Source organism: Selaginella moellendorffii, unplaced genomic scaffold, assembly GCF_000143415.4.
Source record: "Selaginella moellendorffii unplaced genomic scaffold, v1.0 SELMOscaffold_56, whole genome shotgun sequence".
Taxonomy (NCBI): domain Eukaryota; kingdom Viridiplantae; phylum Streptophyta; class Lycopodiopsida; order Selaginellales; family Selaginellaceae; genus Selaginella; species Selaginella moellendorffii.
In genome coordinates, this window is record NW_003314317.1 from 954370 (window position 1) to 972366 (window position 17997).

The 17997-nt window shown below is 47.1% G+C and overlaps 7 protein-coding genes and 1 non-coding gene across 11 annotated transcripts; 3 read left to right on the top strand and 5 right to left on the bottom strand.

Moving 5' to 3' along the window:
- Nucleotides 1-118: 118 nt before the first annotated feature.
- On the bottom strand, nt 119-200 carry TRNAS-CGA. Its single transcript has one exon. It is a non-coding gene; the product is annotated as a tRNA-Ser (tRNA).
- Nucleotides 201-1867: 1667 nt separating this feature from the next.
- LOC9654153 (zinc-finger homeodomain protein 2) lies at nt 1868-4190 on the top strand. 2 transcript variants are annotated; one of them, XR_002993948.1, is made up of 3 exons: nt 1868-3272; nt 3329-3958; nt 4040-4190. XR_002993948.1 is itself a non-coding variant. In XM_024688068.1 (3 exons), the coding sequence occupies exons 2-3, from the start codon at nt 2852-2854 to the stop codon at nt 3724-3726; spliced, it is 819 nt and encodes a 272-aa protein (XP_024543836.1). In that variant the 5' UTR covers nt 1868-2561; nt 2623-2851; the 3' UTR covers nt 3727-4190. The 2 variants fall into 2 exon arrangements, 1 of the variants encoding a protein (XP_024543836.1); XM_024688068.1 differs by having other exon boundaries at nt 1868-2561; nt 2623-3272; nt 3329-4190.
- Nucleotides 4191-4978: 788 nt separating this feature from the next.
- LOC9654154 (ubiquitin-conjugating enzyme E2 variant 1C) lies at nt 4979-6169 on the bottom strand. 2 transcript variants are annotated; one of them, XM_002983097.2, is made up of 5 exons: nt 6078-6169; nt 5871-6010; nt 5663-5788; nt 5196-5359; nt 4979-5116 (listed from the first exon to the last, which is right to left on the bottom strand). In XM_002983097.2, the coding sequence occupies exons 1-4, from the start codon at nt 6085-6087 to the stop codon at nt 5213-5215; spliced, it is 423 nt and encodes a 140-aa protein (XP_002983143.1). In that variant the 5' UTR covers nt 6088-6169; the 3' UTR covers nt 4979-5116; nt 5196-5212. The 2 variants fall into 2 exon arrangements, with proteins under 2 accessions (XP_002983143.1, XP_024543841.1); XM_024688073.1 differs by lacking the exon at nt 6078-6169 and having other exon boundaries at nt 5871-6071.
- A 520-nt stretch (nt 6170-6689) lies between these two features.
- Nucleotides 6690-7659, bottom strand: LOC112350990 (ankyrin repeat domain-containing protein 1-like). Of its 2 annotated transcripts, XM_024688072.1 has the most exons (5): nt 7573-7659; nt 7367-7509; nt 7180-7288; nt 6992-7132; nt 6690-6892 (listed from the first exon to the last, which is right to left on the bottom strand). In XM_024688072.1, exons 1-5 carry the CDS (start codon nt 7582-7584, stop codon nt 6872-6874), a joined length of 426 nt encoding a protein of 141 aa, XP_024543840.1. In that variant the 5' UTR covers nt 7585-7659; the 3' UTR covers nt 6690-6871. The 2 variants fall into 2 exon arrangements, with proteins under 2 accessions (XP_024543840.1, XP_024543839.1); XM_024688071.1 differs by lacking the exon at nt 6690-6892 and having other exon boundaries at nt 6953-7132.
- On the bottom strand, nt 7620-9220 carry LOC9654330 (tRNase Z TRZ1). The gene is made up of 8 exons (XM_024688067.1): nt 8869-9220; nt 8652-8810; nt 8395-8469; nt 8237-8332; nt 8072-8185; nt 7943-8011; nt 7819-7893; nt 7620-7769 (listed from the first exon to the last, which is right to left on the bottom strand). Exons 1-8 carry the CDS (start codon nt 9184-9186, stop codon nt 7692-7694), a joined length of 984 nt encoding a protein of 327 aa, XP_024543835.1. The 5' UTR covers nt 9187-9220; the 3' UTR covers nt 7620-7691.
- Nucleotides 9221-13181: 3961 nt separating this feature from the next.
- LOC9654331 (probable CCR4-associated factor 1 homolog 7) lies at nt 13182-14437 on the bottom strand. The gene has a single exon (XM_002983099.2). It carries the CDS (start codon nt 14193-14195, stop codon nt 13371-13373), a length of 825 nt encoding a protein of 274 aa, XP_002983145.1. The 5' UTR covers nt 14196-14437; the 3' UTR covers nt 13182-13370.
- Nucleotides 14438-15596: 1159 nt separating this feature from the next.
- On the top strand, nt 15597-16591 carry LOC112350972 (cilia- and flagella-associated protein 45-like). Its single transcript, XM_024688043.1, has 2 exons — nt 15597-15698; nt 15749-16591. The coding sequence occupies exons 1-2, from the start codon at nt 15597-15599 to the stop codon at nt 16589-16591; spliced, it is 945 nt and encodes a 314-aa protein (XP_024543811.1).
- LOC9654332 ((+)-neomenthol dehydrogenase) lies at nt 16566-17792 on the top strand. Its single transcript, XM_002982998.2, has 4 exons — nt 16566-16673; nt 16741-16999; nt 17055-17228; nt 17288-17792. The coding sequence occupies exons 1-4, from the start codon at nt 16660-16662 to the stop codon at nt 17681-17683; spliced, it is 843 nt and encodes a 280-aa protein (XP_002983044.2). The 5' UTR covers nt 16566-16659; the 3' UTR covers nt 17684-17792.
- Nucleotides 17793-17997: the final 205 nt, after the last annotated feature.

Genomic DNA, 17997 nt, shown 5'->3' on the forward strand with positions numbered 1-17997 from the left:
CCAAACTCCAACCTTCTTGTTCTCTTTCTTTATTTCTTTTCCCTTTTCTTCACAAAATGTGTATTATTTCGTTTAATAAAGAATTATTAGCAAATTATTGATGAGTTTTAAAAGAGAGCGTCATCAGCAGGAATCGAGCCTGCGCGGGCAAAGCCCAACAGGTTTCGAGTCTGTCTCCTTAACCACTCGGACACACTGACATTTACATGTAAACTGTGATTAGTCGATGAGACACAAGATATTTTTGACTTCGGCTTCACGCGGCAAAAATAATCATCAATGCTTGTTTAAAAGATCACCCTGATTACATGTCATCCGTGTGCGTGCTTTGGCCTAGAAATTTAAGCGTCAATTGTACGCAAACTCACACAAGATACAAGCTCCACGCAAAGGCACGCGTGCATGTAGCATTTCTTTAATATCCTAAGCTTAGCTTAAGTTAAACTTGGAAGATTCCCCAAGATCACGTCCGGCCTTATAATATTCTTCAAAGGGCAAAACCAACGTCGTCCCGATTCGTTCGCCTTGGACGTCCAAATCCTGGAATCCGAAACGTTTAGAGTAAACTACGTAGGAGAAATCCCCGCATCGCATTTAATAAAACCAAAGGATTAACAAGGAAGGCTGTCGGAGAATAATGGGCTTTGCCCTAAACTACATTTTACAAAAGGTGGCGGACATGTTATTAGTGAAAGATGCGCTTTATTTGTAGCTAAAAGGTATACAAACTATAGCCCTAACCCTAATGCTTCGATCCGACGGCCTGTGACGGCCTGTCAACCTGTCAGCTGTCTTGTCACGGTTAAAACAACAACGTAATCGCATTAAATCCAAAGCCCAGTAAAAACGTTTTTCCCGTGAGACGAATTCACGGAATCACCTACCTGAAGTTTGGAAAGCTGGGAACACTTCAATGTTCACTAAAAACTATACTCGCTTCTGCTTTGCCTCTAACGTAACGCCCTCTTAACCAAAGCTGGAGTTAGCAGACCACACGTGGAGCAATCCCAACTGTCGATACCCGACATCGGACGGACGCCGCGGAACCCGTGTCTTATCGTCTGACAGTCAAAAGTACGTCCACGTGTACGCGTATAGCTCAGTTACGGCCATGTGGCAGAATATGAGGCGTTGGATGGGGGCGCCCATCGACGGCTGGCAGCGGTCCGGCCCCCGGCGCCGTCAGATGGAACCCAATCAACGGTCCGCGCGTTTGAAAATGCTTTTCCAGACAGCGATGGTATGCGTTCTCTCTTTTGTTTGTATGATAGAAGAGAGGAGAGAGAGAGAGAGAGAGAGAGGGACAAGAAGAAGAAGAAGAGAGAGTTTTAGTGAACTCCCCAGCCTCCGCAACCGGTGCTCCGAGGCTTCGGGGGAGCAATTCCATTCCCCCCAAAATCACTTTTTTTTTCCCCAGCCTTTGCAAAATTTTCCTTTTTTTTTTGTCCCCGCTGCTTTGCTTTGCTTTGTTTGCTCAAATCCTCGAGAAGTTCCGCAAAGAAACCCATTACCGTGGGGGCCATTTCCCATTTCTACGCCCTTCTCCTCCTCTTCCTCCGCCTCACTCTACTGCGATCTTCTCTCTGGTGATTCTCCGCTGCTTTCGAGTGATCATCCGGCTATTACCGTAATTCACACCGTCCAAGCCGGGGCTAGATCAGAGGTCGAGATTAGCATCCAAGCTCCTGGTTTTTTTTCTTTCATCACTGCATCATCATCTCGACATCAGCAAGACCAGCACCAAAGTTTCCAGCTTACTACTATTAAGCAGCAGCAGCAGTTTCTTCATCTCCTCCTTCTTCGTCTTCTTCGTCCCTGGAAAGTTAAGACTGATCTTGAGATATCCTGGAAAGATAAAAGAGAGTTACCTGGAAGCTAGGGGTCACTGTTTTGAGCTGCTTGATCTTGTTGCGTTTTTCCTGGCTGTGCTCTGAGCTCTGATTGATTCCTGCTCCTCCTCTTTCTTTCTTTTCCTTCTTTTTTCCTTCCTTGCTGGGCACACTGCTGCTAATGATGCAGTAGTAGCAGCAGCCGGAGCAGCATCAGATCAGTGCTTTGCTGATTCACTTGCTTAGTCTTGGCTTGAGCACTAAGTCAGTCCGGTTGAGCAGCACCTTGAGTTGAGTGATTGCAAGAGCTTGATGATTATCTTCTTCGTAATAATGCGTTTCTTTGCTTTGCTCTGACCTGGATTCCAATCCAAGCTCTCGTCTCGCATAGCTCTTGCTCCTTCCTCCCGTGGCCTGTGTGATTTCTTGAGCTCTAAGCCATTCGATCTCCCTTCTTTTTGTGCAGTGTTTGAGTTAAGTTGAGCCCAGCAGTACGACTCTTCAGTGATGTGCCAGCGGATTAGCGTTTAAAGTCCAAGCCTTTCTCATCCCTTCGTTTTTGAGTGACCCCGGAGAGATAAGACTCCTTTTCTTGCTTCCTTAGAGCGTTGTTTTGTGTCACACGCACTGTTCCACAAAACCGCGGCATGGGATGGATACCTGGAGCAAAGTGAAGTCTAAGTTTCCAAGGAGACCAGGATTGGAATTCCATTACCAGTAGATAAGAGCCGGGTAACACCAACAACATTCTTTTCTCAGCGCTTGTGCCAAATCCTCTCTCTTCAATCTGCAGTTTATCCACTTTGGTACTACTACTGCAAGCACGCAAGCAAGCGAGGTCCATTAGCACAAGCCAGCGACTTACACAAGTGGTGGTTTAGCCGAAGGATTTTCCACTCGAGTTGCTGTAAATCCCCCCCGGGTCAAGCTCGCTCCACACTCTCGGGGGCTTTGTCTCAGCAACAGCAGCAACTGCAACCAAGTAAGCAGTGCTTGAGTCCCTGTTTTGCTCGCAAAGTAGGATGGATTTAGAGGCAGAGATCCCGGTGTCAATGCCTCAGCCGAGCTACCTTCATGACTCGTCCAACAAGTTGAAGCTCATGGCCAGTGGTGCCAACGGAGTCACGCCCGTCACAGCCGTGGAAGAAGCCGCGGCAGCAGTGGTTGCAGCGTCGCGAGCTACTTTCGCTGAGCCCATCCTAGCACAACCTCTTGCAGCCGGAACTCCAAACACCGCCACCACCACTAATGGCTCCAAAGTTGAGCCGAGCAAGAAACCGGTGCGGTACAGGGAGTGCCTCAAGAACCACGCCGCTGGCATCGGTGGTCATGCTCTCGACGGCTGCGGAGAATTCATGCCCAGCGGAGAAGAAGGCACCATCGAGTCGCTCAAGTGCTCGGCCTGCGACTGCCACCGGAATTTTCACAGACGAGAAGTCGAAGGTGAGCCTCCGTCTTGTGTATCTGCCTGCTTAAAGCTCCTCCTCATTCGTCCCCAGGTGCCAAGGACGTGATGTCCAAGAAGAAGCCATCGTCAGTCCTCCCGCTGCAGCAACACGGCTCTCCACTGGGTTCCATGGCCCGCTCCCCGGGAGCTCTCGTCGCTCTGAGTAATTCCGACCAGTCGGATGATCACGACCTTGGAGCTCAGCACCAGACCACGTACAGCTTGGCTCACCACCTGATTCCGTCTGCCATCAAAAAGAGGTTCAGGACCAAGTTTACAAACGAGCAAAAGGAAAAGATGTTCCACTTTGCTCACCGGCTGGGTTGGAAAATCCAGAAGCACGACGAGGGCGAAGTGCAGCAGTTCTGTGCTGATGTCGGGGTCAAGCGGCACGTCCTCAAGGTGTGGATGCACAATAACAAGAACACCTTCGGGAAGAAGATGAGCTGAACAAGCAGCAGCCGCAGCAGCAGCAGCAGCAACAGCAACACTTGGTGTTCGTTCGTTTCGGTTTTTACGTCTCTCGTTCACGGTTGGTTTCTGGAGCAGATTGGAAACAGGTTCTCTTTGCTCCTCCGAAAGTTTGTCAGGCTCTAAGAGAAGAGTTTCTTCATCCTGTGCACAAACCAGAGAAGAAGATCGTGAGGCTCAATCAAACAAAGGCTGACAACTAAACCTCTATGTAAGTAAAAGCTTATTAGCTCTTGAGTTCCCGCTTCTTTCTTTCCGTGATCTACATTCTTTAACTTCTCCTTTCATCTAGCGACTTGCATATTCCTTGCCTCTCTACACACATATCATACGACTGCTGTAAACTACCAGTTCCGCCCCACTACTATTCATTTATTTACCATCGCTAGAATTCCAGCAGTGCTGGGTTTCTATCTCAATAAAGTCATTCTTTTTTTCTCTTCTCTCTCGTGCATTTTTCCTCTCGCGCAGATAGGCTTTTAAGTTTTCATACGAACACGGAAGCATATATAAAAAAAGAGAGAGCTAAGAGCTAAAGAACATGGATGCAGCAGTGTTACCTCTTGAATTGGCTGGTATAAAGTCGAAATAGCAGTTCATGCAGAACAGCAAGCACTGGAAAGAAATTATCTCCCGTGTCATAGTACCTCCTGCAATACTACAGAGAAATCCCATCACCGCTACTAACAGCGAAAAACAAAACTGTAATATCGTTGATTAATGCTGCTGCCACTACAATGCAGTTTGGTCCACACCGGGGATTACAAGGAAGGACGTGCTCCGAATTATCTATTCCATCCAGGCATGCACGAAACTTAATCTATTGCCTATTATACTACTACATGCTTTGCACCTGAAACAAGGGAATAGTGTAGTGTACCTTATAACGCATTAGAATGGTGTCCATTTATTGCATCCACTGCTTAACACCCCTGTGCCTGCAATACGTACCCCCCAAAGAAGTGAGAAACTTAAGCGAGAAACCGAAAGCAAGGAGAGAAAACAAACAACAAAAATAAAAACTTTGTACAAACTCTACGTACCATTTGTCAATTCTTCTAGTGTTTGCTTCTTAAAGCTAGCCTGCCACAAATCAAACGCCGATTCGTCGTGAGATCATACCAATATAATTGAGCAGCACGGTGATGTCATATATGTAACTATCGTGCCAAAATAACTTGGCACCGTGATTTGCTCGGATTTCACGGTTGACTCAAGCAAGCCTCTCCAAAACGGGGAAGAAGAAGCATAAACCTGTATTCAGGAGAATACTACATTACATTTGAGTACCAACAGTAGAAGAGGCCCGGTCCGGGAGAGACGACCGGCATACCACTGAAGGAAAAAAAAAAGAAGCCTTCGAGAAGAACTGGCGACAAGAAAATAAAACAAAGCTTTAGAAAACTGGGAGAAAGACAATCCTACTATACGAGGCTGCCAATCATTACCGGGGAAAGAGACGACGTCAATGATGGAAGAAAGTATTCTCGGGCGGCTGCTGCAGCTTCTTGTTGTGAGAAGCTCCCATCTCACGCTTGAGCTGCTTCAGTATGTCCTCCATGGTGTTATCGCGTCGCCAGTTCGAGAGCAAAGAAAAATTCTTGGGTTCCACCTGAAAAAGCACAGCGAAAAGTTGATGAGCAAACCGAAAAAGCTTGTCTACAAGTAAGATCACTAATGGAAACACCAGCAAGTATCAAGAAAGAAAAAAAAAAAGTGCTTGTTGCACAGGTAAGATCACCAGAAGCTAGACCATGTATCAGGAAAATCAAAAAAAGAACAGCGAGTGCTTACTGCACAAGTAAGATCACTAGTGAAAACACCGGAGGCCGAGTGCTTACTGCACAAGTAAGATCACTAGTGGAAACACCAGAAACTAGACCACAAAGCCAAGAAACAAAATGCGAGTGCTTACAGCTCCAGTCTCGCGATTAACGCAAGTCATGTTGATTCGCGAATGGAATCGCACACTTGGTGGCTTATCCGGATAGTCTTTGTCGCAGTACAACTTAAGCTGATAAATGCGTCCTTCGTGAACAGACTGCACAGAATAAATGAGAAAAAAAAAAAGCGAAAGAGTCAGTGCATTGTAAGAGCAAAGAAAGAAAAAAAAGAAAGAGGACATTGCTAGGCCCCAGAATTGTGCCAGTCCACGAACACATGTACACATCGTCACTGTCATCCATGCCCAAGCTCACAGACGCATCGCCAAGGCCCTTCTCCCCTCTCTCCAGCTCCTCGAGCAGCCGGAAATTCCTGGGAACTAGGGAAAGAGAAGAAATCATCCACGTACCCTTGGCGCCGCGAGCAATTTGAGACGATCAACTCACCTAGAGCCATCCCAGCGTCTGCGCGATCCAGCAGCGAGCTGGAGGGAGCGAAAGGATCGACCGCCCCAACGGAAGAACCCTAAAAGTATAATCGAGAGATTTATTTTCACGGGCCCTTTATACTACTGTCCCATCACTTTTTTTTCTGTGACGAATGCGATTCTTTCTCATTGTTTCTTCTTCTTCTTCTTCTTGGATTTCTTCTCGTTCTTGAGACGCTCTTGGTCGAGGAGCTCGGCTTCGATGCGAGCTTTCTCCTGTAAGAAGATCAAAGAAGAAGATTAAAAAACTTGCGTGAGAATTGGCGAGAGAACCTCTCGTTCGCGTTCCAAAGCTTCCGCACGGAGCTTTGCAGCTTCTTCCTCCTCAGCTCTTCTCTAAAATCCAAATTCACAGACACGATTACAAGTGTTGCATGTGAGCGTGGAAAGATCAAAACCTCTTCTGCAAGGATCTCCTCTCTTCTTCTCCAGTCGTAAGCATCTTGATCTCTCTTCTTTGCTTCAGCCTCCTGAAAAACGAAAGGAGTGAGAAAAATGGAACGTAGACATGAAAGACTTTACCAGTTGCTTCAAGCGTTGCTGCTCTTTGTGTGCTCTCTCTTGCGCTAATCTGTTTCGCTCCGCGGCTTTCACTTGCTCACGTCCAGCCTCTCCCTTGTCAGTAACAAGTTTGATCTGGAGAAAAACGAAAAAGCAAAGATAGAACTTGGAAAACGGTCCAGGTTACCATTTGCCGGATAGTGTTGTTCGTTGTCAGTTGTACAGGAGTGTTGCCGTAGTCATTTCTATGAGTCACAGAGGCACCCTCCTGGCCTTGAACACACAGTAACAAGTTGAAAGAGAGAAACAAAAAAAGAAAAACAAAAGGATCCATCACAGCGATCGCAAGAGAAACTTAAAGACTTCTCGTACCAAAATCAAGATCTTGGCGATTTGTACATAGTTCCGGCTGCAAGCAAGATGCAAAGGAGTGTTCCCACACTCGCCTACAGCGTTTATTTCCGCCATCTTGTTGATTATCATCTTGACGAGTTCTTCGTCTCCTCTCAAGGCCTGAAAGAATCGCGAAAGAGTGATCTAGAGTTCATTAGCACACTTACCGCCCAGTGAAGAGCAGTATCACCAACGGCATTTTGCATCTTAACATCGGAGTTCCTGATGATAAGATACTTTGCCATTTCCACGTTTCGATTTTTGATCGCAATGAGCCTAGCATGCCAATCTTCAATAAAAAAAATCGCGAAACGAAAGATCCAAGAGATCCAAAATCTCTCGCGAAATTCTTACAGAGGTGTGTTCTGAGTGATGGGATTGGGGATATTGACATCCATCTTGCCCTCCACAGACTCGCGAACTTCATCGAAATTCTCCTCTTCCGCGGGTTCCCAGACCTCTCTCGGCTGCGGCTTCTCGGCGAATGGATCTACTTCCTGCAAAAACGAAACAAATCCCCTTCCTTACCATCCGCGAGATGGATCGGAGAAAGCTCTCACCGCCTCCGCCATCGCGAGCGAGAGAACTAGGGCTTAACCTAGGCCTAGGCGCGAAAGGGATATGCTCCATTTCAAAATTGATGCCTTTGAATATCCGCGACGAGAGACCAATTTACACTCTAGAAGAAGCCTTCCGTGAGAGCATACGTCCGAGACTTGAGAGTTTCTGGGAGTTTCTCAATAGCTTCGATGATCTCCTGGAAGAAAAAATTTATGACGAGAAAGGATCTCTGTGAAGTGAAGTACCTGTTTGCTGTACCGCGCAGAGAAGTGGATGAGGAGAATCGCTTTGTTTTGGAACTTGTCAGACAATGCGACGATCTGGAACAGGACATTCGAAAGTTCTTGCTAGAATTTTTCATGAACTTGCCTCTGAAAGATGAGAGTGGCCGTATTCTCGAGCGTGTTCTACAGTTCCGCTATCATTGATGAATGTAGCCTGGGAAGGAAAAAAGAGATTTGAGTCTAGAAACTTTGAGATCTAGAGACCAAGTTTAACCTCCATGATCAGCAGCTTTGCACGTAAAACGTCGGCATTGTTCTCGTCCCCTATGAAATCCACTGTGGTGTCTCCCGTGAAAGCCACCTCTGGACTCCGAGTGACGTTCGTTACCTGTGCAAACAGCACAACTTTCGTGACAACAATACACAATTCTGAGCTTACTTCCACGCCGGAGAATCGTAAAGACTTGATTTTGTCACCGGGAAGGCCCACGTATTCGGGTTTTAGTTTGTTCTTCACAGCATAGATTATGTAGCCCTGCAAATGTGGAGTGCAGAAATGAAAAGGATTAGAAAGTGTTCCGAGCTCATGCAATCTACCTGACTGGGAATTACGTGGTACGTCTTGAAAGGCTTGACGATATATCCTTTTCCAAGATCATACTCTTCACCAATCTAGCAAAAGAACGTAAGCAAATAGCTTGAAAGAACTTTGGAAAGAACTAAAGGAGATAACTCAGACTAAGCTAGATTTTTGGAAGAACCACGAGAAAAACTTTCACCAACACTTTGGCAAGAGCTGAAAGAGCTACCTCAGACTAAGCTATAGTTGTGGAAGAACCAGGAGAAAAACTTACATCAAGTCCGACCAGCTTCATCGAGAGTTCTGCTTGATCGAGCTCCCTGTAAACGTCGAAGAGCTTTTCCACGGTGGCTTTGATCGATGAAGGAACGAAAATCGTGGGAGGCTTCATGGAGTAGAGGCCGCGAGTAGCAACGTACATGGCAATCCCTCCCTGGAAAATTCACAAACAATGAGCCATGATCCTTCAAAAATCCATAGAAAACGCTTACAATGTGATCCATGTGAGAGTGAGAAATGAAGAGAAAATCCTGAGAGATCGCCCGCTGAGGACAGCGTCCAATATCAAACGCGATTTTCATGGATGGAACGATCACACAGGTCTCATGGCCGCCGATGGAAATACCTTCTACGGCGAACCCGCCCGCGTTCACGCTCGCCAGATCACGCCGCCCTCCGCGCACGCTCGATTTGAGCTTCGCGTCTTCCAGCGCCACTTCCTCCATTGCGAATCCCGCCGTCGCCCTTCCTAATCGATGCCTCAACCCTACAATTCTCAAAGAAAATGGGCTTCCCGCCATAGCCAGCATATTGTGTTGTTCTTGCGGATTATGGAATTAGGGTTTTGGCGATGGCGTTGGCGCTGGCGCGCGATCTTGGCTCTGGCGGCGCTGCTGCTGCCGATCCACATTGGCGCTGCGATCTGCGAGCTGCCAGTGAGTAGAAAAGTGAATTTTGCTGCTCAAATCTCTGTCCCCAGGAATTCTCGCACAGGAAGCACTCGAGATGGATCACAAGGATGTCAAAGCGTGGCATGAATTCCGTGGATTGGTCACGTATCCGGAGTATCATGTTAGATGTTCCAAGCAACGAGACGAATTCCAGGTGAGCACTTGCTAGTCATCTAGTCATCTAGCAAGTTAACTTTGATTGTAGAATCCTACATTATATGGAGACGCTTACTTCGAGAGAAAAAGCTGTGGCTTGTACTCTGGACTTCAGCGTTCTTCCTCAAACAAAGGACGACTTGATCTGCTTTGCTGACTCCGAGCTGATCTCTGGAAAAACGATTCTAAGTTTCCCAGTAAGTGGCCAGAAAACTGGAAAACCAGACTGACATTGTCTTTCAGGTTGAGCAATGTATCACTGACAAGCTTGACGGTGGCTTGTTGGATGGAGCTCCTTGGGAAGTTAAGCTAGCGTCAAGATTATTGCGAGAAAGGTTAAACAGATTTTTCTTCTTCTTGTTCCATTGTTGCTAATTCTCGAGCACCAGGTCGCGTGGTGACACATCTAAATGGGCACTGTATATAAGTTCTTTGCCTAAATACGTGCCTCTTCCGCTCTTCTTTACAGATATGGTAGATTTGTAAGCTTTGCTGGGGCGCTGATCATCTTGTTCTATTTGCAGGAAATGAACAACATGGAGGACAGTTTTGTAGCAAATGAGGTCTTTGAAATGAGACGTTTTGCAATCTTGTCATTTTATGCTTTGCGTGGAGCAGACATTGCTCACGCCAAGTTTTCTGACTATGGTAAGCCAACTCAAATGTTGATCGACTTTTACAAATAGCTTTTTTAACAGTGTGGGCACTCTCTATTGCATTCAGTTTGGGCTGCAGTTTAGGAAACGGTGGAGGACACTATCTCTTTCCATTTCTGGGAATTACTGGGACTGGCAGCGAAAAAAATGGTTGTGTTTAAGTTCCAAGAACTTAGAAATTCTTATTTCATTTGTATGTTTTTTTTGACAGCAAAACTTACGCTTGAGAGAGGCACGCTCAAGGTCGTTGCGAGTCGTAATGAAAGCAGGGGTGCAGCCATTTCATTTTATCGCGATGGCACTCGAAGAACTGATGCATTCCTCTTTCAAGGTTCGTTGTGCGTATATCTTTCTCTAATGTTTGAACTTGAGAGCAGGGTTAATACTCAAATATGACGTTGTCGAGGGAGCAAGACTATTTTCCGGTTTAAATGTAACACACTTCCTTTCATCTTACACCCAATTTATTTTTCTATTCATGCAGGACGTAGCTGAATGGTTTTTCTCGCGCTATGGTGGCGTCAACAGCAACAGAGTTCTGACGGTAAAAATCAGCAGGGATGCAGCAGAAACAGTAGAAAGTATGGCAAGTAGTGGGATTAAAACAGGCCTTTCAGTCAACTCGAGTGGAGTCGTTGCTCCGTCTTTGCTTTGCGTCGTCGCTTCACTTTTCTATGCAAAGAAGGCGATTGATGCTCACAACAATAATTTGGGAGGCAAGGCACCGGCGGATTTTGCTGTAGTAGAGGATACAACGTGGGAGAAGGTGATGCACGTGATAGCAGCGAAGAGTTTACACCCCGCGCTAGATGTGTCAAGCAAAAGCACAGAGGTGAATGAGATTAGTTCGGCATTTTCGTCTGCAGTTAAAGCTGTACAGGAACATATAGGTGGTCTAGCGGCTAGGCAGACAACAGATTTTGTAGAGGATCAGTTTCTATTACAAGCGGCAAGATGGGAAGGTATCGGTGCGTCCGCAGAAGAACCATGTTCAGCTTGTCGGTGGCAGATCGATAAGCAAGGATGGAATGACGTGGTTGCTATAGGCTTCAGGTCGTCTTTCAAAGACGTGCTTCGAACGGCTTTGTCAGAGCGTAAGCTTCCATCAAAAGCGGCTGTGAAAGATGACTCTGGTGGAGAGTCCGTTTCGAAGCTGAAAAGTGTAAGCATTTATTGGTTACGCTTTGTTTTTCCGATTCTGACGTGCTTTTTCTGGCTAGTTCTCAACTTGGATGGACAAACACGGATTCTCCATTTCTGAAAAGCTAGCTATTACGTCAATGAACGATACTTCCTACCAGAAAAACGCTGTCCGTGGTGTGCTCGTCTCGAGAGACATCGAGGAAGGAGAAACTCTTTGTATTCTTCCGGTAAGAAACTTGTGACGAGCGTGCTTTTACCCGCTTTTTTCTTCTCTAGCTTGAGGCAGGTCTCTATGATGGAAGTCCGGAGAGCGAAGCACAAAAGGATAGCTGGGATTTAGCTGCAAAACGACTCCTACAGGAAAAGTAAGCTTGTAACTGTGATGCTATTTTGATGACATGATAAATTGTTTACAGAGCATTGGGAAGGAGCTCCAAATGGGCTGATTATATCGCCATATTACCACGAGATATGGCATCACCACTATATCTGGACTCCACTGTATGTTGATTTTCTTTTTCGATCACAGACAAAGCTTTTACTTTTCACCAGGACCTTCAAGAAGTGCAATGGATGCCAGTTTTACGGGAGGTGATTCAAGTGAGAAGATCCATCAAGAAAAGCTTTCAACAATTCAAGTCTCCTCCATTTTCGTTCGATGACTACAGTAAGGTTATCGTCATGCTCTCAACCACGCTAATAGTGTGGTGCCTTTTCAGAGTGGGCCGTGATCATGGTACACAGTCGTGCCTTCACTTTGCCAGTTCTTCCCGGTGACAGGTACTCCCACTACGTGCTGATGCCATTCATGGATATGATAAACCATCACTACACGTACCAGGTAAGGAATCAACTCAAGCATTCAACGTGGGATCACACGCGTTTTTCAGGCAGACTGGATGTCTCAGCCCGTAATCGATCGTAAGCTAGAGATTATCGCCAAACGAGCATTAAAGAAAGGGGACCAGCTCTACGCTTCGTTTGGTCCTCGTTCAAACGACAATCTGTTTATGTACTACGGTAAGTTCTATAAAAAAAACAATTTTTTCTCGCTAATAACATGATGTATCTTCTTCGTGGCAGGATTTGTGCTTGAAGACAACCCATTCGACTCTGTACAGATATTTTCCTCTTTTGAGGTGGGTCATCTATATGTGCTGAGCTAGCCGAGTTGAAAAGATTTTTGTTTCCAACCAGGATGCGACCTCTTGGTTCATTCAGGCATGGACAACACATTGTCGCAATCATTTACACGACGCTGGCGCTTACCGGAACTGCAAACGAAGCTCATGGAGCGAGACCTGGCCCGTGGTGAAACACGCTATAGATGATTTCGAGAGCGGGAGCTCTGGCCAGAGCAAGGAATGGTGGGAGCTCGTCTCACACTGGGCTGACATTGGATACCAGTACTTACCATATCAACCCGGTCCAAACGTCTACGCATTTGGCATCAGCGATCCAAGTCTCATCGCAGCTTTCACAGCAGCGTCAACTTTCGTCGAGTTTCCTGCCAAGAAAGCAAAGCCAGAGACCAACACCAGCACCGGTTTTCTCGACGAGTTCTTCGCCTGCATCGAGAAGTTGCAAGAGAAGCTGATGGACAGACCTTTGCTGGGGAAGCACCCGTGCCAAGATCATCTCGTCTCGGCTCTAGCGCTGGAGAAAGATGGAGAAGCCATGAAGGACTTGGTCGCCAGAGTTTCAGTAGCTATACGCTGTGCTGAGATCCTGGCTACGCTGCCAACGAGCATCTCCCAGGATCTCAAACTCCTCCGAGAGAGAAGCCCACCGAGCATCCACATTCAGCTGGCGCGAGAGTTTCGGTACCGCAAGAAGTTGCAGCTCAAGGCAGTGATCTACAGGGTGGTGACTGGAACCAAGACGACGAACAACGCAGCGAAAGAGAAGAACTACTTTGGTACATAGCAACGAGGACCTTCGTCCGGAATGACAGAAGTTTTACAAGTAACAACAAGGAAGAGCAAAGATTGTCAGACAAAGCGAGAGCGAGAGCTTACTTCGACCGGAGGAGCGCATTCTTTTCATTCATTTGGAACCAAAAGAACGACGATGAAAGGTGGCTACTCCTCACGAGTAATCGCCGATGAAGTTACTGTTGTCCGCGCCAAGGCCGAAGAGAACTCCAGCATACTTCTCGGTGGATCCCTTCAAGGCCCCCTTTTTCAGCTTCTGGAACGCGCACGACGTAAGCAGGCTATCGGACCCGGCCTGGTGACACGGCCCAACGCGTTCCACCTCGAGCACCTCGGCCAGCCGGTTGAGACCCCCGTGGAGATTGTCGCAGAACTTCATGAGGTACTTGACGTCGTAGATCGTCGGGAAGTAGATCCGGAGGAGCACGAAGAAATCGGCCTCGCTGGGTGGCAAGTTCTGGCAAGTGAGCAGCTTGAGCAAGTAGCCAAAGTCGTAGCCGCTGTGGAAGGTGATCCAGTGGACGCTCTCGTTGAGGATCACCCCCGAGGACATGAGCAGCTCGCCGAATCGCTCCGCGTCGATGCCGTGCTCCTGGTTCTTCTGGAAGTCTATGCCGCTCTGCTTGAGCAGCTCGATCGAGTCGTGGGCGTAGACGTCCTCCTTGATGTTAAACTCGCGGAAGTTAAACTGCCAGAGGTAGGACTCCCGGGTAGAGCCAAAGGTGGGGAGATTGCCGTCCTCGTCAGAGAATGTGAGCCCGAGCTGGATGAGCTTGAGCAAATCGACGTTGGCACGCAGCATCTGGTACGTGCCCGCCTTGAAGCCAATGGGGCGGACCACCACACCCGGGAACTCGGTGTCCATGGCCAGGTATGGGAAATCGTCCACAATCTCGCGGATGAGCTTGAATTCCTCCTCCAGATTCTCGGCCCACACCTCCCGGATCCGGAGGGTGGTGCCCTTTGACACTGCGGACATCTACACTCCAGTTCTTTGGCGTCGCCGGATTCTCTCACCTAGAAACAATGCCAGCGCCTGCTGCCGTGCTGCTGCCGCCGCCGCCGCCGCTGCTGGAGATCAAGGAGATCGTCGCGGATTATCGCTCCATCGCGCTCTTGGCGCTGAGAAAGAAAGAAGAGAATGTGGCAAACCCTAGCTCGAGCCAGGGGTCGAACCGGACCCACATTAAAGAGGAAGAACAGGGATTCGAAACTGGATCGGTTAGTTTGGATATTCGATAGGTATCGGATGGCTTTTGAAAAACGAGCGGGACAGGGATTCTAGGGTTGGGGATTTGAGATGTGAGGGCGCTCGCCCGCGCTGGCGCAACACTGGCGGCTGTCGGCATGCATAGGTCGTATTGATTCGCGCGTGAGCGTTTTGGCTGCCAGTTATCGAAGATCTGCGAGAATTTGGGGAGGTTTGATTCTCTGGCTGGATTTGTATCAAGGATTTATCGCTGTGTGTGTGGCAGGGTTATCGAACTAGAGTGTCATCAAGATGGTAGCAGTGAAAGAACCCCCGCCGGTATGATCAAGCCTTTTGCGTTTTCTTGGGTGTCCTGCTGATTAAAACTAACGAATGCAGGGGAAAGCTAACGAGAAGAAGAAGAAAAAAGTGATTCTAAACGAGTTCTCGTAGTTACCAGCTAAGGCTAAGGTTTTCTTTCTTTTTTCTTTTTCTTCAGGTTCCACCCAGACCAAGCGTTTTTAAAAACATGAAAGAGGATACGGATACAGTGGTTATCTCCACCAACGATGTCAATCGCATCAAGGTATTAAGCTTTGTGTTTTTTGTCTGTCAGAGTCCGCATTTCTCCTGTTCCAGGTGAATTCTGTGATCCTGACTCCGGCAATGAGAGCGCGAATGGAGAAGGAGAAGTACGAAGAAAGGATGCGCAACTCTGCCATTGCTAACGAACGCAAGGCCATGATGTTGAAGGTAGTAATCAGTTTCATATCATTCCGATATCAGTTTATATACGTGCAGATGGAGGAAGAAAGGAAGAAGAAGTCTGGTGCTATTCCTGAAAGCGAGAAGATAAAGAAGGAACTAGACGCCATGTATGGCTCTTGATCGTTGAAGTATGGCAGGAGATTAATCAATTTTGTTGCATATATTTGGGTTATTTCTCATGCTGTGTTTATTTCAGGACGCTTCAAAACGCCGCGAGTCTTACAGAAGAGCAGCTGGACGATGTGAAGCGCATGAATCAGATGATGCTTTATGCCAGATGCGTAACTATCAGAGATGAGCAGAAGAAAGAGAAAGTACGTATAAGCATGCTTTTTTGTGAAGGTAAACTTTTGTATCCCGAACTTGCAGATACAAAAGTTCAAGGAGCTTAAGGATTACAATCAAGAGGTGCACGAGGCCATGATGGCAAAGATTGTGAGAGAGCAGAAAGCACATGATGATCACGAGGCTCGAAGGCATCACCAACGAATGGAAGGTGCAGCGGTCATAAGGCATCAAATAAAGGTACTGGGAGTGATGAAGGTTCTAAGCGGAAGTGTGACATGCATTTCTAGGAAAGAGAGGGTCACAGAAAAATCGAGGACGAGCTCAAGCAACTCGAAGGAATCCGTATCCGGAGGCAAGCGGAGAAGGACAAACTTGAAGAGGAGGAAAAAGCCAAAGTGAAGCATGAGGAGGGACAGAAACTTTACAAGGCGCTGTTGGAAGCAAATGCTGCCAATACGGAACAGAGAAAACTGATGAAGATGCTGGAGAAGGAGGAGGAGCAAAAGATTCAGCTTTACAACTACAAGAAGGCTGTTGCGGAGCAAGAGCGAGCTGACGAGGCCGAACGGATCCGTAAGCAGAAGGAGCTAGAAACTGCTCGCCTGCGAAGCATGCAAGAGAAGGCGCAGGGTCAACAGGCAGCGCTGGACGAGTTGAGAGCGCAGAGAATCCAGGAAGCCGTGGAGAGGGAGTGGAGGGAGAAAGAGAAGGCAGCTGCGGAGCGCTTGAGAAAGATGAACGAGGATCTGGCCGAGGCAAGGGAGCAGCAGAAGATGTTTAAGATCACGCAACTGGCGGAGCAGGCTAAACAGGAGAGAATCGAGTTCTTCAAGATCATAAAGGATCAGCAAGAGGCACTGCTCAAGGCTAAGATACTAGCGGAGGAGCAGCACAAACGAAACCTTCACCACAGGGACGATATAATGGGACAGATTGCAAAGAACAGGGAGGTCAGGCTCAAGGCCATCAAGGAGAAGTTTGAAGAGGGTGCAAGAGCTCGGTTGAAGCTGCTCGCCGAGTTTGAGAGGCTACGACTTATCAAAGAAAGGAAGCTCAAGGAGTTGGAGGCTGAAGGAGTGCCTGACAAGTATAGAGCGGAATTGGCACGTAAAAAGGTTGTCATCAATTGAGGCCGGGAAGGAAAGTTACTTACAGGTTATTTAAAACTGATTTTGGGATTGGGGATAAAAAATCAGCTATGGCGTCTCAAAGGTATGCGTTGAGTTTAGTTTCTTCTTCTTCTTTGGTTTTCTTACTCTCGTTGGTTTCTTCGGGCAAGGTGGTGGTCCAAAGATACTGTAGCGGTTGTGACGGGAGGGAACAAAGGTATTGGGTTTGAAATCGTAAGGCAACTAGCAAAGAAAGGCATCAGTGTCGTGCTCACGGCGCGGGATGAGAAGCGAGGCCTGGCAGCGCAGGCAAAGCTTAAGTCCGAGAACTTGCATGTCGAGTTTCGGGAGCTTGATGTGAGCAGCAGCGATTCCGTGGCCGGCTTGGCCAGTTGGCTCGAGAAGGAGTACAAAGGTTTTGACATTCTGGTGAGCGTTTGCTGGATTCGGCATGATTTCTCGATCGTCACTCGTTTCGATTCAGGTGAACAATGCTGCCGTCGTTGGAAACGAGTTTAGTTTCCAAGCTGTGAAAAACCTCGTAGATACAAACTACGATGGCGTGAAGAGAACCACGCGAGTTTTATCGCCGCTACTTAGGCCCAGCCAAGCAGGAGCTCGGATCGTCAACATCAGCTCTCAACTCGGCCAACTCCATGTAAGCTTTTCATTCCTAGACAGTTTTTTGAGTGATCAAGTTTCTTTTCTTCCATACAGAGGCTTGGCATTGAATCTTACAAAAAGAAACTCACAGACATAGAAAACCTGTCCAGCGAAGTGATCGATTCATTCGTGGACGACTACCTCTCCGCCGTGAGAGACGGCAAAGTGGAGGCCAGCGGTTGGCCGCGGGGCATTTTCGGAGCCTACACGGTCTCAAAGATTGCTCTCAACGCCTACACTCGCCTAGTCGCTCGAGACGTCCAGCGAGAAGGACGCCAGCTCTACGTTAACTGCGTCCATCCGGGCTACGTCAAGACGGACCTAAACAACAACCGAGGCTTTCTCTCCACCGAGCAAGGCGCGGACACCGCAGTGTGGCTTGCGCTCGTGCCTGCTAACGAGCAGAGCTCCGGGGATTTCTTCTACGAAAGGAAAAAGTACGAGTTCTAAAGCTCATCAAGCTTTTATCAAGCTGCGTGGAAATGATCTAGATATGTTCATAGCTGAGTAAATTATTGTACAAGATATTTAAATGAATGTTTATTTTGTTGTCAGTGTTTATTCAGCATTACATTTTTCAGCTTAAAAGATAAAAATATGACAGGTATTTATATTTAACAGTTTTCAGATAAAATTATTTAATATCTCTTTAATTTATATTATTATAATAATAAAATAATTTAGTAAGAAAATAAAAATAGATAACTTATTTATGATTTTTATTAAAATATATTTCATATATATATTCTATTTGAACTCTAAGT

Coding starts and splice junctions, on each gene's coding strand:
- LOC9654332 (XM_002982998.2), top strand. Junction 17,000..17,054: donor ACAAAGGTTTTGACATTCTG/GTGAGCGTTTGC, acceptor GTTTCGATTCAG/GTGAACAATGCTGCCGTCGT. Junction 17,229..17,287: donor CTCAACTCGGCCAACTCCAT/GTAAGCTTTTCA, acceptor TCTTCCATACAG/AGGCTTGGCATTGAATCTTA.
- LOC112350990 (XM_024688071.1), bottom strand. Junction 7,289..7,366: donor ATCACTCAGAACACACCTCT/GTAAGAATTTCG, acceptor TTGGCATGCTAG/GCTCATTGCGATCAAAAATC. Junction 7,133..7,179: donor ATACTGCTCTTCACTGGGCG/GTAAGTGTGCTA, acceptor CGATTCTTTCAG/GCCTTGAGAGGAGACGAAGA.
- LOC112350972 (XM_024688043.1), top strand. CDS start 15,597: ATGGCAAAGATTGTGAGAGAGCAGAAAGCACATGATGATCACGAGGCT. Junction 15,699..15,748: donor TCATAAGGCATCAAATAAAG/GTACTGGGAGTG, acceptor ATGCATTTCTAG/GAAAGAGAGGGTCACAGAAA.
- LOC9654153 (XM_024688068.1), top strand. CDS start 2,852: ATGGATTTAGAGGCAGAGATCCCGGTGTCAATGCCTCAGCCGAGCTAC. Junction 3,273..3,328: donor TCACAGACGAGAAGTCGAAG/GTGAGCCTCCGT, acceptor ATTCGTCCCCAG/GTGCCAAGGACGTGATGTCC.
- LOC9654330 (XM_024688067.1), bottom strand. CDS start 9,186: ATGCTGGCTATGGCGGGAAGCCCATTTTCTTTGAGAATTGTAGGGTTG. Junction 7,894..7,942: donor GCCACTCTCATCTTTCAGAG/GCAAGTTCATGA, acceptor GTCCTGTTCCAG/ATCGTCGCATTGTCTGACAA. Junction 7,770..7,818: donor CTGCGCGGTACAGCAAACAG/GTACTTCACTTC, acceptor TTTTTCTTCCAG/GAGATCATCGAAGCTATTGA.
- LOC9654154 (XM_024688073.1), bottom strand. CDS start 6,032: ATGATTTCTTCTCTTTCCCTAGTTCCCAGGAATTTCCGGCTGCTCGAG. Junction 5,789..5,870: donor CAATTCTGGGGCCTAGCAAT/GTCCTCTTTCTT, acceptor TATTCTGTGCAG/TCTGTTCACGAAGGACGCAT. Junction 5,360..5,662: donor TTAATCGCGAGACTGGAGCT/GTAAGCACTCGC, acceptor GTGCTTTTTCAG/GTGGAACCCAAGAATTTTTC.
- LOC9654331 (XM_002983099.2), bottom strand. CDS start 14,195: ATGTCCGCAGTGTCAAAGGGCACCACCCTCCGGATCCGGGAGGTGTGG.